At 40.2% G+C, this 15,763-nt stretch overlaps 8 protein-coding genes across 8 annotated transcripts; 3 read left to right on the plus strand and 5 right to left on the minus strand. All coding sequences in view use genetic code 12, as the record gives it.

Moving 5' to 3' along the window:
- Positions 1-69: 69 nt before the first annotated feature.
- Positions 70-591, plus strand: NAT5 (peptide alpha-N-acetyltransferase subunit; the record flags this gene model as incomplete). Its single annotated transcript, XM_067691442.1, has 1 exon — positions 70-591. The coding sequence occupies one exon, from the start codon at positions 70-72 to the stop codon at positions 589-591; it is 522 nt and encodes a 173-aa protein (XP_067549807.1).
- Positions 592-665: 74 nt separating this feature from the next.
- I9W82_002573 (protein-transporting protein) lies at positions 666-2,696 on the minus strand (the record flags this gene model as incomplete). The annotated part of the gene is made up of 1 exon (XM_067691443.1): positions 666-2,696. One exon carries the CDS (start codon positions 2,694-2,696, stop codon positions 666-668), a length of 2,031 nt encoding a protein of 676 aa, XP_067549808.1.
- A 231-nt stretch (positions 2,697-2,927) lies between these two features.
- Positions 2,928-4,700, minus strand: ADE17 (bifunctional phosphoribosylaminoimidazolecarboxamide formyltransferase/IMP cyclohydrolase; the record flags this gene model as incomplete). The annotated part of the gene is made up of 1 exon (XM_067691444.1): positions 2,928-4,700. The coding sequence occupies one exon, from the start codon at positions 4,698-4,700 to the stop codon at positions 2,928-2,930; it is 1,773 nt and encodes a 590-aa protein (XP_067549809.1).
- Positions 4,701-5,249: 549 nt separating this feature from the next.
- RPL15A (60S ribosomal protein eL15) lies at positions 5,250-5,864 on the minus strand (the record flags this gene model as incomplete). Its single annotated transcript, XM_067691445.1, has 1 exon — positions 5,250-5,864. One exon carries the CDS (start codon positions 5,862-5,864, stop codon positions 5,250-5,252), a length of 615 nt encoding a protein of 204 aa, XP_067549810.1.
- Positions 5,865-6,950: 1,086 nt separating this feature from the next.
- On the plus strand, positions 6,951-8,789 carry I9W82_002576 (RNA-binding snoRNP assembly protein; the record flags this gene model as incomplete). The annotated part of the gene is made up of 1 exon (XM_067691446.1): positions 6,951-8,789. One exon carries the CDS (start codon positions 6,951-6,953, stop codon positions 8,787-8,789), a length of 1,839 nt encoding a protein of 612 aa, XP_067549811.1.
- A 38-nt stretch (positions 8,790-8,827) lies between these two features.
- I9W82_002577 (mismatch repair ATPase) lies at positions 8,828-11,593 on the minus strand (the record flags this gene model as incomplete). The annotated part of the gene is made up of 1 exon (XM_067691447.1): positions 8,828-11,593. One exon carries the CDS (start codon positions 11,591-11,593, stop codon positions 8,828-8,830), a length of 2,766 nt encoding a protein of 921 aa, XP_067549812.1.
- Positions 11,594-11,818: 225 nt separating this feature from the next.
- EAF7 (Eaf7p) lies at positions 11,819-13,177 on the minus strand (the record flags this gene model as incomplete). The annotated part of the gene is made up of 1 exon (XM_067691448.1): positions 11,819-13,177. The coding sequence occupies one exon, from the start codon at positions 13,175-13,177 to the stop codon at positions 11,819-11,821; it is 1,359 nt and encodes a 452-aa protein (XP_067549813.1).
- Positions 13,178-13,359: 182 nt separating this feature from the next.
- Positions 13,360-15,762, plus strand: I9W82_002579 (uncharacterized protein; the record flags this gene model as incomplete). Its single annotated transcript, XM_067691449.1, has 2 exons — positions 13,360-14,714; positions 14,895-15,762. The coding sequence occupies 2 exons, from the start codon at positions 13,360-13,362 to the stop codon at positions 15,760-15,762; spliced, it is 2,223 nt and encodes a 740-aa protein (XP_067549814.1).
- Between the last annotated feature and the right edge of the window lies 1 nt (position 15,763).

Raw genomic sequence — 15,763 nt, forward strand, 5'->3', positions numbered from 1 at the left:
AGGGGGAAGAAAAAAAAAAATTCAAAAGGACCAATTGTAATATCTACCTTACCTCTCTGAATTACCACAATGGGCAGAAACATAATCGCATTGGACGACCTAACTGTCAACAATATTGGAGTTTTCAGAAAAATCAATGAAGTCTCTCTTCCTACAGCTTACCCACAATCATGGTATACAGCAACATTGGAATCTTCAGATATCATAGTTCAACTTGCATTTTATTCGGAATTGCCCGTGGGAGCTATAAGAGCAAGGTCTTTCAATAACAATCAAATCAAGTCGTCGTTTGCCGAAGCGCTCAATTCAGCCACTTTACAAAAAACTCCCAATTGCATGTACATTGAAAGTTTTGCCGTTTTGGAAAAATATAGAAATTTGGGAATAGGTTCGGAATTACTTTCATGGGTGATTAAAGAGACCAAGAACAGATATATTCACGAAATCATTGTCCATGTTCAAGCAAGCAATGAGAAAGTTATCGATTGGTATCTCAAAAAGGGTTTTAAGAAACAGGATTTGGTCAAGGACTATTATAAAGAACAAGGCTTGGAATCGCCAGATGCATACATACTAACGCTACTGGTTTAATCCCATTTGTGGCATTTTGTTGTTTCTTCTGTATTTATAGCTATATTATATTTGAGCTCTCTATAAAACATACTTTAATCCGCTTCATCTTCTGTATCTGTGTTAATATCAGTAAATACATCTTCATCCTCTTCTTCATCGTCCTCCTCAGCTACATCTGACTTCTTTGAAGTTGATTCTCCCCTTAATGCTGCAAGAGCGCCTGCCAAACTATCCTCTTCGGGGTCTGAAATATCACTATCTGAATCTTCATCTTCATCTGAGTCGTCATCTTCTTCCTTGGCCCTCTTTTTCTTTTCCATCATCTTCTTGACACCAGCTAAGCTCTTTTCTGGTGATGGAGCAACAACTTCCAAATCAATAGGAACATCAACATCCGATCCATAATATGCATTACTTTTTATTATCAATCTGTAATAATACTTTCCAACGCTACTCACAGGAACAGGTAGTGGGATTTTGAAAGTACTGACAACAACCTTTTCGCCGTTTATCCACTCTTCCTGTGTCAAGTTCAAATTTGAAAGGTCTATGTTTTCCAAAACATATGCTTGACTATTTTCCACCAACTTGTTCTCTCTTTGAGCAATGACATAACCTGTCCAACTACTGCGAACTGGCTGGGGAAAGAAAGGGGTGAAAGCATAAGGCAACTTTGGTGCCACCTCATTCACACTAAATGGGTTCTTCATGTACTCCAAAGTCTCTTCGTCTTTCAACCTGTCATCTTCAATTTCAGGACATGATTTTAATTTGGGTGATTTAACAAGAAACTTGACCGAAATATGGCCACTAGAATTTGGAGTAACTGTTTCTTCACCGGGGACTTTAACCTCGGCTTCAACAATTCTAAGCGATGGAATCAGGGCGGCGACTGACATTGTCCTTTTAAACTTGTCGTCATCTTTGATACCCAATACACTTTGAGCTTCAGCGGGTTCAAGTGCGAAAAGCTTTCCTAATTTTTTAACTGGCTGCTTTCTAATCACCTCTTCATCAACAAAAGGTAATTGCAAAAGCTCTTGATATTTACCATTTGGACTAACAGCTTGATACACGGCCTTTTTCAAGTCCTCTGCAGCAATAACAGCTTCTTGTAATCTAAAGAATAGAGCAATATCAATGAGACCATCGATTAAAAGCGGCAAGATTGCAACTAATTCAGTCTTGTTCTTTTCTCTCTTTGCATCATCAGAAACTCGACGGTTGAAGTGATCGTAAACCAACTCCTTTCTTTCTTGTAAAGTCTTGTTGGGTAATAATTCATCGACATCTTGACTGTCCAAAATATGATCAAGAATAACATCAGGAGTGAAAACTTTTGCTGGATCCTTATCAGCGAATTTACGAACAATTCCTGCGGCGGTCTTTACATGTAACCCTTGTTTCGTATAGTTTTTGACATTGTTCCACCATTTACCAACAATCAATGGTAACAAAACACCAATGAGAGCAAAGTAGAATATCACAACTAAAGATGAATACTTTCCTTCGACAAGAAATTTGGGAAGAGCAATTCCATGAGTTGTTGGTTGCTCGCCGTCTGGATGTCCATACTTGATAAAGTTTTCCCTTGTAGCTTCATCTGTTAATGCTTTGTAAGCACTGGTTAACCTTATGTACTCCTGTTCCATCTTCGATTTAACATCTTCAGAAAGATCTCTTGGTAATTTATCAGGGTGGTATTTCAAAGATAACTTTCTGTAATGGCTTTTGATTTCCCTCTCACTTGCAGTAAATGAAACATCTAATATAGTATAAGGATCAAACAAACCTGACATATCTGTCTCCTTTGTCATGTATTTGCCAACAAAGAAAACTGCACTCCAACCAATAATCAAAACCAAGAGGGTCTTGTTGAATATCTTCAGTGACCTCTGCTTCTTTTTATACTCATTGAGACTCTTTAAACTGGGGACATTGACAGTCTCGGCATTTTCCTTGATTGACCCCACGACAGTAGCATTCACCTTATCTGGATCAGAGGAGGCCAATCTGGTTGCATATTTTATAGTAAAAGGAATCAAGACAAAGGTCAACAATGCCAAAACAAAGAATGGCCAAGTCTCACCTTCCTCATCATAATTATACTCTGATGAAGCCATGATTTGATGAAAGTGTAAACAGTTCTTATTGAAACAAACTCTTTTTTTGACCACTTTAAAATTTTTCGCCAGCCAAATGGGGGATTTTTTCGGTTGACGTGTTTCATCATCTACACAGTAGAGTTATGCCCAATACACTAATGGGGACTACTACACATTCCATTATATATAATAGCGCAGTGTGTTGATCATATGTTTATATACACAGATACATTAGTACACAGTATAAGCTCAATGGTGGAATAAACGGATTGGGTTTTCGACATAAACAATGTCATTGGCGTCAGCAGCATTAAAGACGGCCTTATCCATAACAGACCCACTTGGTGCAGCAATAAACTTGACACCCGATCTTGCAGCTCTGTAGACATTGTCTGGGAATGGGAAGAAAGCGTCTGATGATAAAGCTACATTATTCAACTTGTTCAACCATTCCTTTCTTTCTTCTGGGGTTAATGGTTCTGGAAGCTCAGCAAACTTCGACTCGTATTCAGATTTCTCTGGTTCTTCAGTTGGAATTTGATTAGAAACGTACAAGTCAATTGCATTGGACTTTTCCGGTCTCTTTACACCTTTAGCCCATTTGAACCCCAATACTCTTGGGTGTTGTCTTAACCACCAGTTATCAGCTTTGTCACCAGCAAGTCTAGTACAATGGATCCTGGATTGTTGACCGGCACCCAAACCAATAACCATACCATTCTTGGCGTAACAGACAGAGTTTGATTGTGTGTATTTCAATGCAATAGTTGCAATGGTCAAATCAACAGCACCTTGTTCAGTCAAATCCTTGTTCTTGGATACAATTTCTTTGAAAGAGGAGCCCTTGATAATAGCATCGTTTCTCTTTTGTTGCAAGGTGACTCCAAATACTTGTCTGCTTTCCAAGTTGGCAGGAGTAAAGTTTGGATCAACTTGTAGAATACAATATTTACCGCCCTTCTTTTTCTTTAAAAGCTCCAAAGCTTCATCTGAGAAACCTGGTGCAATCACACCATCTGAGACTTCCTTTGAAATAATTTGTGCAGTTGGTTTGTCGACAATGTTGGAGAGAGCAATAAAGTCTCCGAAAGATGACATTCTGTCAGCTCCTCTTGCTCTGGCATAAGCATTAGCCAAAGGAGACAAATTTTCAATATCTTCAACAAAATAAATCTTCTTCTCAACGTCGGATAAAGGTAAACCAACGGCGGCACCGGCTGGAGATACATGTTTGAAAGATGCAGCAGCTGGCAAGTTCAATGAGGCAGACAATTCTTTAACCAATGGCCACGAGTTCAAAGCATCCAATAAGTTGATATAACCTGGAGATCCATTCAAAACTTTGAATGGCAATTCACCTTCAGAAACAAATGCTTGAGCTGGTTTTTGGTGGGGGTTGGTACCATATCTCAATGGCAATTGTGAAACACCTTCGGCGTATTGTTTTCTAAAAAAGTCTGAGATAGCAACATCATAATCAGCAGTGTGCTCAAATGCTTTCAATGCCAATCTATTTCTAGTTTCTGTAGTGATCTCACCGTTTCTCAATTCCTTGAGGAAACCAGAGTAATCCTTTGGATCGGACAAAATTGTGACTCTTTGGTGATTTTTAGCTGCTGCTCTCAATAATGTAACACCACCAATATCAATTTCCTCGATGGCTTCATCAACAGTAACTGCAATTTTCGAAACTGTCTCCTTGAATGGGTACAAGTTACAAACAACGTAATCAACTTTTTCAATTCCTTGTTGCTCTAAATCTTTTTCATCACTGTCCAAATTTCTTGCCAAAATACCTCCATGAACAGCAGGGTGCAAAGTCTTGACTCTTCCGCCGAGCATTTCCGGTGCATGAGTAATCGATGAAACATCCTCCACTGGGAACCCAGCTTCACGAACTAATCTTGCGGTACCTCCAGAAGCCAAGATACGGACATTGGCATCGGTCAATCCCTTGGCAAGATCCAAAAGCCCTGTTTTGTCGTAAACGGATAATATTGCGGTTTGCTTGTGTTCAGTCATGTTTGCAAAGATAATATCAATTGAATGCTATAATGTTTTCGTAAATATCCTTAAACGTTTAGAATGGAAGTGCAATCAAACTATAGCAATGACAAATAAAATTATGCAAATGGTAAAAGGGATCGAAATCTTGTGTCTGCGCGGAAACGAATATGTTGAACGACACTTCTTTTTTTCGAACGAAAAAATAAAAAAAAAAAAAATTTTGAAAAGAAAATGTCTCACCCACAGTGTCGGTTATCTAAGTTAAATGTCGCGCAGCCCACACTTTAATTTAATTTAATTAAAGGATTGACTCTGGCTTTGACAGTGACAACACTTCGGCATTGCACTCTCCGGACAGAAGGAGCCTGCCAAAGTGACGAACACATCAGTTTGTTAACAGCACACAGCTTCCAAGGAAAGGCTTCTTCTACAGATTCAAACTTTTTTTCTTCACATTTCAAATATGCATTAAAAACGTACTCACAAAACCTCTACGTTTGGACTATTAACAATCTACACATACCCGAAAATACAAAGCTAAACACCGCATCAACGAAGTCAAACTTAATGTCTGTATCTCCACAATGACAAGGTGTTGTGCTTCTTCCAAGTGTGTCTTCTACCAGCCTTGGTCTTGTTGAACAAGTGACCTTTGTTGATACCTCTTGATTTCTTACCAGCAGAAGTAAGACCTCTAGATTCTCTGTGTTTGTGGACAGCGTTAGCAATCCAGTTGTATCTTGGGTCTCTTCTGATAGCTTTGTGTTGAGGATCAACCAAAATGACTTCGTAGTACTTGTAGGTTGAATCTTGGTTAACCCAGTATGAGTTCAAAACTCTCAAGTTAGCAGCTCTTCTACCAACTCTTTCTTCAGCAGTGGATCTCAATGATCTTTGGTATTTCAAGTGGTTAACACCTTGGTTGGTTGGCTTACCGTAAGTGGCACCCTTTGGAACTGGTCTCTTTCTACCACCTCTTCTGACTCTAATTCTGTAGATAACAAAACCTTGCTTAGCCTTGTAACCTAATCTTCTAGCCTTGTCTGGTCTAGATGGTCTAGAAGCTCTGTGAATGACATTCTTTTGTCTGTATTCCCAACATCTGACTCTGTAAAGGAATCTCATGACATCAGATTGCTTCTTTCTTTGCAATTCTTCCAAATATTTGTAGGCACCCATTGTTGATTAATAGTTTTGACTGTTAGGTTGGTAAAGTCCACAAGTTGTGAAAAAGAGGAAAAGCACACGATGGTTTTTCAATTTTTCATCTCATTTTTTTTCTTCTTCCCGCACAAACTGTTGAAAATTTTCAGCACACAAAACTGAAATGGTTAGGGAAGCTGGGCATATCATGTAGAAGGCTCTTGTATGACTAGGACCCATGTGAGTGTTGAGCTGTTGTAAGACATACTTATCTTTTTACCCCCAATTAGAAGCTAGTCGTGCTTTTTGTAGACGTTGCAAAATATGGTGTGGTTTAAAAGTGCATTTGCAGATTGTAGTGAGGGCTTTAGCCCTATACTGGTGCTACCAGTTGTGAAATAAGTGTGTCCTATTGCCAGAATTCGAAGAACTATGTAGTCCTCTAAACACTCTCCAATTCAAGCTATTGCTTTGCATTTCAGTGGGTGCAAATTATTGAGCATGATTGAAACACTTCTAATTTTATTGTCCAAAGTCTGCCTCATACTTGGAACTATTAAAAGATAAGTCCTACAATTATATTAGAAATAGAGTTCTTATAATTACTCGTCCTATTGCAAGCTAAAGGCACAAACGTATAGGTGCTTTACACGAGCTTGTCAAAATTAAAAATATTTTGCATCAACTTGGGTGCAAAATTTGGAGATACATTATTTAGAAGTTTTTGAGTAACGCTCGTTTTTTTTTAAACAACTTAAGAAATCTCTCCGTTTTTTGCTTACTGGGTGCCGCGCTTCTGATGTAACTATCTGTATACGTTTACTCACAAGGTAAAGTGGTGTTGGGAACTTTTTTTTAATTGCATCACTACACCATTAGGCTATCGTACTTCTCTTTGACCTTGTTAGCAGTTGAGTCTTGTAAGAACCAGTTCCTTTCAATATCCTTCTTCTTCTTCTTGAAGGCGTAATTTTTAGAGTTAGGTTTACTTTTCTTCCACTCTTTAGCTGTCGTATGAGTCTGTTTTTGTGTCATTGATGTAAAAGACGACTGCGACTCCAGAAATTCCGCGATGCTCATCACGAGAAACATCTACTTCAAAAGTTATCCCCATTGTCGATCATGAGCGAACAACCTGCACCTGTAACCAAAGATGGTTTTACTGTTAGAGAAACAGAGTCCGCAATAGCAACTCCTGATATGTTGAATGCTTCTGTTGTCGAAGACATGAAAGAGGAGAACCCTCTTACATCCAATGAAGTAACAAATGATGCGACTGTATCTGCTACTGAGGAAGAGCAATCAATATCAGCAAATGATACGGTGGGTGATATTACACCTGGTGTATCAAGCAGAACGGATGAGGAAAAGTTGGGCAAGGATGATCTTATACTTGATGGCGACGAACAAATTGGTCCCAAAATGACTAAAGCTACACCTGAAAATGGCTCACTAATGGAAAGAAATTCCACGATAGTGCAAGAACAAGAAAACGAAGATCTGAATGGAGATCAGGGCAAAGAGAAGACCGAAGAACACAACGAACACAACGAGCGCAATGAACACGATGGACACAACGAACACAACGAACACAACGAACACAACGAACACAACGAACACAACGAACACAACGAAAACAACGAAAACAACGAACACAATCAAGAACAGGCTAAAGAACCGAACGACAATGTTCCTGATAATATAGCTTCCTTCATCACTCAAAGTCGCGACAAAGACATCGTGATTGATGTTCTCTCTGATGAAGAGATCGATGTCAACGATATTTCATCGGACGACTCAAGCAGTGACGATGACAGTGATTCCGATGATGAAGATGACACAGACCTGAGTAAAAGTGAAGATGAAAATGGAATAGAACAGAATGATGAAGAATGTTTCGATGAAGATGAAGAAATTATTGATGGTCCTATCAAGTCTGTGCATGAGGTCACCAACGAAAACGTCCCTTCGCTTCCGGAAGACTACACTGTCCCAGAAAATGCTCCCATCGAAGAAATTGGAGAAATTACAGGGCTTGTTGACAAATCTGTCATTATCAAAGCAAAAACATCTGGAGAATTTCGTATATTGAAAGAAGGTTCTGTATTGTGCCTTGATGATAAAACACCAGTTGGCTTGTTGCATGAAATTTTTGGGAGGGTGCAGCAGCCAATATACTCCGTGAAATTTAACCAGGATGAGGAGTTCGAAAAGTTTAAAGACAGTAAAGGAAAAGCAGTATTTTATGTGGTCCCAGATTCTCAATTCTTGTACACCGATACAATTAAGCACATTAAGGGAACTGACGCAAGTAATTGCCATGACGAAGAGCTTCCTGAAGAAGAACAAGAGTTCTCAGACGATGAGCAGGAGTTGGCTGCAAAGCAAGCAAAGAAGAGGAAAAAGAATAAAACAAAGGCTGTCAAGGAAAGAGAACAACCCGGAATCAGTATACAAAAAGCTCAAATTCCGGCATATTCACCCATTGCCTCATCAAGATCAGCGGGTGAGTTGGCAAGGCGGATGCATAATCATAGGGAAGAACCTAGCAGGCCTTATCAATCGAATGTACCTACCACATCTCAAATGTACCCACAATCTCAATCTTTTCAACCACAGCAGAACCCTTACGGCTCTCCATTTCCCTATAATTCAAATAATGTTTATGGCAGTCCACAACCGCAATATCAACAACGAATGCAAAATTATGGTGCACCTCCACAAATGGCCCAATTTGGGCAGGTACCGTTTGCTCAATTCCAAAACAATTTCCATTCTGTAGGGCAGCAGACGCCTTACCTGCCTGCGCAGTTCCAACAATTTGCCCCTCCACATCAACTGGCTCCCCCGCAAAATCCACACCAGAGCACCGCCGATCCTGCTCAATTGGCTCGATTACAGGAGCTATTGATGCTTCAAATGCAGCAACAGCAACAGCAGCAGCATCCTTCACAGCAGTAATTAATAGTAATATTCTTTTCATATATATACATAAATAGCTATAATAACTCTAACACCTTTGCACTTTCCTTCAATGCAGACTCTGGAAATCCTGCTTTCCGTGCCACTTCCAACGCATAGGAACGTTCACTGATACCTGGGACCAACTCATGATCGAGTCGTGGTATCCCTTCTTCTACGAAAGCCTTTGTTTTGTAAAACTCAAGATGCTTTTGATCTACCTTTCTCTTTTCAAGGAGATCACGCAATTCATTACCAAAATGGGTAGCAAATAAAGTGCGACATTTCGAGAAAGTCAACAAATGCACCAAGACAGCATACGCAATTGCTAATCCTTCTTTACCACTCGTGCCTCTACCTACTTCATCCACTATGGCAAACGATTTAGGAGTGGCATTTAGCAAGATATTACTCGTTTCAATCATTTCGACCATGAAAGTGCTTAAGTCGTTGAATAAATCGTCTGATGCACCTATGCGTGTGAAAATCTTGTCCACGACTCCAATTGTAGCGCGCTCTGCGGGTACGTATGAGCCTATTTGAGCTAGAATTATCATCAATGCGTTTTGTCTCAAATATGTACTCTTACCTCCCATGTTGGGACCAGATATCACCCACAACTTTGCTCCCAGTCCGAGCTTGGAATCATTAGGAGTAAACATTTCCCCTGAACCTTTCAAGCTTGATTCAACTACTACATGTCGGCCCTTGGTTATTTCAAGCTTTGGAGTTTCCACAACTTTTGGACATACCCAATTATTTTCATCGGCGATAACGGCAAATGATGCCGTAACATCTAAAAAGTCTACTGCCTTTGAAAGGGACCGGATCACAGGCAATTCGTCAATTATCTGTTGCTTTAGCTTCTGTATCACTTCCTCTTCTATAGCCTTGATAGACGCCTTTGTATCTGCGATTTCATGTTGAAGCGAAGTCCAGTTGGCTGGGCGATAAATACACCATTTCTTCTGTTCCTTCACAATATCAGCTTGTAGAACCTCGGCAATCTTCCGTATAGAAGTATTTTTGGTACTAATGTGTAAGACATCGACATACTTCCCACTCTTTTCCTTTTTCACTACACTAGCTTTCGGGTCGTACTCCAAAAGAGTTTCTTGTAAAGAGTTCTTGTACTCATCTTCTTTCAGTATCCATTGTTCGAGTTCACCATACAATTCAGACAACCTTTTATTGTAATCTTTTCGGATACTGAGTGTTGGTACTTGTTCCTGACCATCTCCTAATCTGTACTTCTCGGTAGGATCGTTTGAAATGTCGCTACTAGAATTAATAGTCTCGTCCTCAGCATCATCTCTAGAAGCAACGTCCTCTCCATCGCTCTTTGTAGCGGCTACTTCAATTATAGCACTTGTTATAGACTTGGCCACATCAACCGGGATGCGTAAATTGTCGGCAAAACTAATTATTTCACTGTACGATGCATCATCCTCAGGACAAACATCGTTTAAAAATTCTTTCAATTGTTGAAGATCGTTCAATGCATCAGCAACAAGTTTCAAGTTGGACATGTCATCTCCCCTTCCAGTTGATAACCTTTGAGCGATTCTTACAAAGTCTGATAGCCGCAGTAGACGTTGTTGGACCCCAATTCTCATATGCTGATCCTTTAAAAATGTTTTCACATAACTCTGTCTTCTTTCGATCTCTGCAATGTCCAATAATGGTGAGTTTACCCATTGTGCCAACAACCTAGCACCTGAAGTGGTACAGGTTCTCCTTATTGTAGAAATCAAGGTCCCTGTGGCTGATGACCTACCAAACGTGGCTCTCTCTGTTAGTTCTAATGATTCCCTCGTCCGTGAGTCCATTTGAAGAGTTGACGCATCAACGAACCTTGTAGGTAAACCCAAAGGCGAGTCGGCTTCAGGCAAGTTCTTCTTGATGTATGATAAAGCCATATGCAAGGCAGACTGCTCTCGCATTTCCAAGCCCTCGAATGCTTTTTCAACAGCCCTTAAACTTTCTTTGAATTGCAATTTCAAACCTGTATACTGCGCATCATGGTACCGTTTGAAATATTTTCCAAGCTCTTGCAAAGGTGGATACCAAGTTGCTAATAAAGACTCGGACTCCGAATACTCTTCTCCTATTAAAATTTCACTAGGATTGATCCTTGTCAAATCTGATGTGAGGTTTCCTAATGTTGTTTGCTGTACAAAAGTTTCGCCGACGGAAACATCTAGCCATGCCAATCCTACTTTAGTGTCAGGATCTGCGGGGCTCTTTGTCATCCCTGGGGGGAACGAAATAGCAGCCAAGTAATTACTAGCGCTGTAGTCGAGGAACGATTCATCCAACAACGTACCAGGACTGACGATCCTATCTACCTCTCTATGCACCAAGTTTTGAGTGGTCTTATCCTTGCGATCATTCTGTTTAATTATGGCAACTTTTTGTTCGTTCCCATAGACCAACATTTCCAAATACTTTGGAAGTTGCAAAACCGGAAATCCAGCCATGGGAATAGAATGGCTACTGGTCTTCTTAGACGTAACACGTAACCCCATTATGGGACCAAACTTTTCGGCTTGGTCAAAGTATAACTCATAGAAACTTCCAACTTGAATAAAACAGACACAATCTGAATTTTCGTCCATCAAGCGTTTCATGGAAGAGTACAACGCCGTAAGGCCCTCGGTCCCAACCGGCTCACCTGAAACCTTGTCGGTCCTTCCTCCTCTGTTCCAGTCCTCTAATACCTTTAGACGAATACCAGTAGTGGCAAAGCTCCTAAAGCAAACTGTCCTTCCAGCAATTCTTGTCCCATAGAGTAGTATGTTCATTTGAAAAAGTTGAAAGAAAAGAGAAAAGTTTGAAACGCGGTTTTTGAAAATGTTGTTTCAAAAGAAATAGTTGACAAAAGTTCGAAACAAAATGCATGTCGAGGGAAATGCCAAAGGTGTAGAGTATTTAGCGCTTAAATTTGGCTACAATTTGTATGGCATTGTCATTGATTTGATTTATACACTTCCCAGTGCAGAATACAATAAGGTCTTAGATTCTATACATTACTTTTTCCTCGAGCTACGTCTCACAGGAGGTGCAGGCTTGCTCTGGGCTTGGGAAGCATTCGTCCCACGACTGGACCTTCTTGTTGCTGGTTTTGAGGGTTCAGTTGTGCTCTTTTGAGTTTTTTCACCCCGCTTTTCTTGTTTTATCAGTTTCTTCTTATCAAGCGCGTCATCTTCTGATTCGGCGTCCAGATCAACCGTTTTGCTCTCTTTTCGCCTCTTCTCCCGTTTAACTTCTTGGTGCGCTTCATCTGTATGGTCAATATGCGCTTCAGATCGAGTTCTTCTTCGTGCAGGTGGTTGAGGTGAAGCACGCGTCGACGGCTTACCTCGAATTGATAATGAATCATTTCTTGATTCCTCCAGAGGAATTTCGGACTTGACTCCGGATCTTAGCTTTTTGCGTGGAGGCTCTGTCGAAGAAACGTCATTATCAACAGCGGGTCGCCTTCCTCTTGTTCTTCTTGCCGGTGCCGCGTCTGAAGCTTCCTCTTTATCCTCTCTTTTTTTCGCTTTTTTCCCTTTTTCCTCTTCCTCCTCTCCTTCCTCTTTTTCTTCCACCTCGTCTTCTTCTTCCTCTTCCACGTCGTCTTCTTCTTCATCCTCTTCTTCTTCTTCATCCTCTTCTTCTTCTTCATCCGCTTCTTCTTCCTCCTCATCCTCCTCTACACTTTCGTCTTCTTTATCACCAGTTCGTTTGGTCTGTTCCACTTTATTATCGTTCTCAATCTTTTTAGTTGAAGAGCTGGTCGAAGTTTTATTTTGGATCTCGTCCTCTATTACTTCAGGCACCTTGTTGGGTTTTTGTTTGTCGTTAGCCAGTTGAGTCTCATCTTCAACCGAGTTCCTCAAACGCCTTCGTGTTGAAACTTCACGGCCGGCTTTAACTTTTCTGGTTCTGGATGAGCTTTCCACGTTGCTCTCCTTCTCATCGTCGTGAACATTTTCCGTCTCGCCATCCTTATCCTCTTCCTTACCAGCTTTAGTAGCGTTTCTTTCTTTTTTCAAAACAGACTTTCTTCTTTGGTCTTTAATATTAGGAATATCTTCACTAATGGTTGCCTCATCATCACTGTTATCCAAATTATTATTGTTTGCAACTTCGTCACTATTGAGACCCTCAAGAACATCAATTCTTGGAAGATTGTATAGCTGCAGCAATTTTTTCCATATGTCAGACACCGTAAGTGGAGTATCCTGCGGTTGTGTGTCTTCATTAATCTTGGATACGATTACGGCCATGTTCTCGTCTTTTCTGGGGCCAGCGGGTTTATAGTCACACACTAAGCTGAATAATTTAATCTCTTCATCAATGGACCAACGCCTGCTCGGTAGCACTTCGCTATTTTCAGACATTGGGAGTCACGGTATGGTACCTGATGCGGCGTAGATTATATATGATTTTGATAACTTCCATTTCAAAATAATAAAAGCGAGACCATTCAGAAACTTGAAAAATGAGAAGAAAAGAAAAAAAAAATTTTGAAAATTTTGTCCCATAAAACATCAAAGCTTGAATTACCTTGAATCTAACGACTATGCCGAGGAAGTTGGACAATGTTTCTCGCATGGTGCGAGGTCATATTGGTATGTCCATGAACCGGTTTAATTTGTTTAACCTCCAAAGAAAAGTTCCATTGAATTATGCTGGAAAAACTTTATATCAACAAAAATGGGCCGCTAAGTCAGAAACCAGAGCCTATCACGGAGAACATTTAAAAGAAAAGAGGTTTAAAAAAGTTTTGTTTGAACCTGAGTTGAAGACCTATTCCCAACTTGACGCTTCACTAAAGTCTCAAGAGGTTGCACCAACGCCTATCACCTTGCAAACATATGCCACGTTGGAGAAAAGACTTGAATTTGCGTTATTCAGAAGTATGTTTGCATCTTCGGTTAGGCAAGCAAGACAATTTATCATGGGAGGCTATGTAAAGGTTAATGGAGTGGTGATAAAACACCCATCCTTTCCATTGAAAAGTGGTGACGTCTTTTCAGTTGATCCTGAGAGAGTTCTATATGCTTTGGGTAAGGCGAAACCAAGTTTGGGCAAAGCTATTGATACAGACAACAAGCAAATAAGATACTGGAACCATTATGTGAAAATGGCACGTAAGAATCCTCAAAAAGTTTGGGAAATGCAGCAAAACAAGCCCGAGTCTTTGAACTCCATTGCCAATTTCGAAGCAAGGAAGAGATTACAAGACAAGCAACAAAATGGCGAAAGTTTAATGAAAGCACAACAACAGAAAGTTAGTAGAAAGTCAATCTTGGGTGATATTATAAAGTTGGGTAATGCAGCATCTACAAATCTTGGTGCAGATACTTTTGAAAAATATGGAGACAAGCTTGCCAAAAGCAAGTGTTTACAAGTTTATGAATCTTTGGCACTGCAAAAGTCAAGTCTCTTGACAGACCATTCCTCTAAAGCATTGGACACTTATTTTTCAAAGGACACTGAAAGAACTCCTGAGGAGAAAACTAATTTGAGGCACATAAACAATTTGTTGAGAGAGTTGGAGAAAAGCGAGTGGGAAAGAATACGTTTGGAGTTTGAAAATTTGGGTGCTGGAGCCGCATTCTACGATCCTTCTTATGCCGAAAAGCTAAATTTTATCAAGTCTTTGAATAAGGAAGAACTAATGGAGGATGAGACAAAGGCAAAGGTTACGTTACCTTGGCAAAAGCATTTGTTTGGGCGTAAAGATGCCTCGAAACCATACTTTACCCCATGGACACCAAGAGCATTCCTTGGTGCTTTTGCCATTTTACCTTCTCACATTGAAATCTCATTTGACACTTGTCATGCTGTATACTTGAGAGACCCAGTAGCAAGACCAGGTCATTCTGAAGTAATATCTCCATTCCCAGAGCATGTTCATGAGAGAGCCTATATGTATTACATCAAAAAGGGAATGTCATAGTTGTACATAGATTAGCACTGTAAATACAAAGGTTTGGAAAAACAGAAAAAAAAAAAAAAAGAAAGAAAAATTGTAAGTGTATATCAAAATGAAAGATGGTTGGTGAAATACATGCCGCGAATAGATGGAAAGCTTATTCGGCAGGCTAAAAGGTTGTCGCCCTTGTTACCGCCACTACTACCAGCCAATCGAGACATTGACAGAGCATTACTAGAACTCAAATGGATCAAGGAGGAGCTACCTAAACGCCAATGGGTCTCGGCAGTAAATAGGCGTTTGAAGCTAGAGCCACTTCAATATATACTAGGGAGTCAACCGTTTGGCGATATCAACATTTTATGCAAAAAAGGGGTCCTCATTCCCAGATGGGAGACAGAAGAATGGTGTACCAAGTTGGGTAATCTTCTAATGGATGAGAAATTCTCCAAGCTAGGAATTGTTGACGCATGTACGGGATCTGGGTGCATTCCATTATTTTTAAAAGCCAAACTCGCAGCTGTTAATTTAAACTACGATATTTGTGGATTCGATGTGTCTCGGGAAGCGGTTAGTTTGGCGCAAGAGAACTTGATGTCAAACGATCATGCCGATGATTCAGGTAAAGTGTTGTTTCAAATTGCAGACATCTCTGACGCAGATGTAGTTGCAAAATTACCTGTACATAAAATCGATTTGGTAACGGCCAATCCTCCGTATATACCGTTGCTGGACTTTCACAAGTCGGTTTTACGATGTGGTGCTGAAAAATCAGTTAAGCGCTATGAGCCTCAACTAGCTTTGATAGGAGATACTGATCCTTATAAGCAGTTAATAGAGAACTTGGTAGTACCTTCCCAAGCTCGTGGCTTTGTATTTGAAGTTGGATATTACAAGCAAGTTGAGTTTGTACGGAAGTTGTTGGATAGCGATTGGGCTGTTGGATACATGAATGATTCAGCGCAAAGAATACGATGCGTTGTGGGGTGGAAGCTACAAACAGAGTTTGGATTTTTGGAACGTCTATGTGATGCTATACTATAAT

The sequence above is a fragment of the Candida metapsilosis genome (assembly GCF_017655625.1).
Source record: "Candida metapsilosis strain BP57 chromosome Unknown scaffold2, whole genome shotgun sequence".
NCBI classification, from domain to species: Eukaryota; Fungi; Ascomycota; class Pichiomycetes; order Serinales; family Debaryomycetaceae; genus Lodderomyces; species Lodderomyces metapsilosis.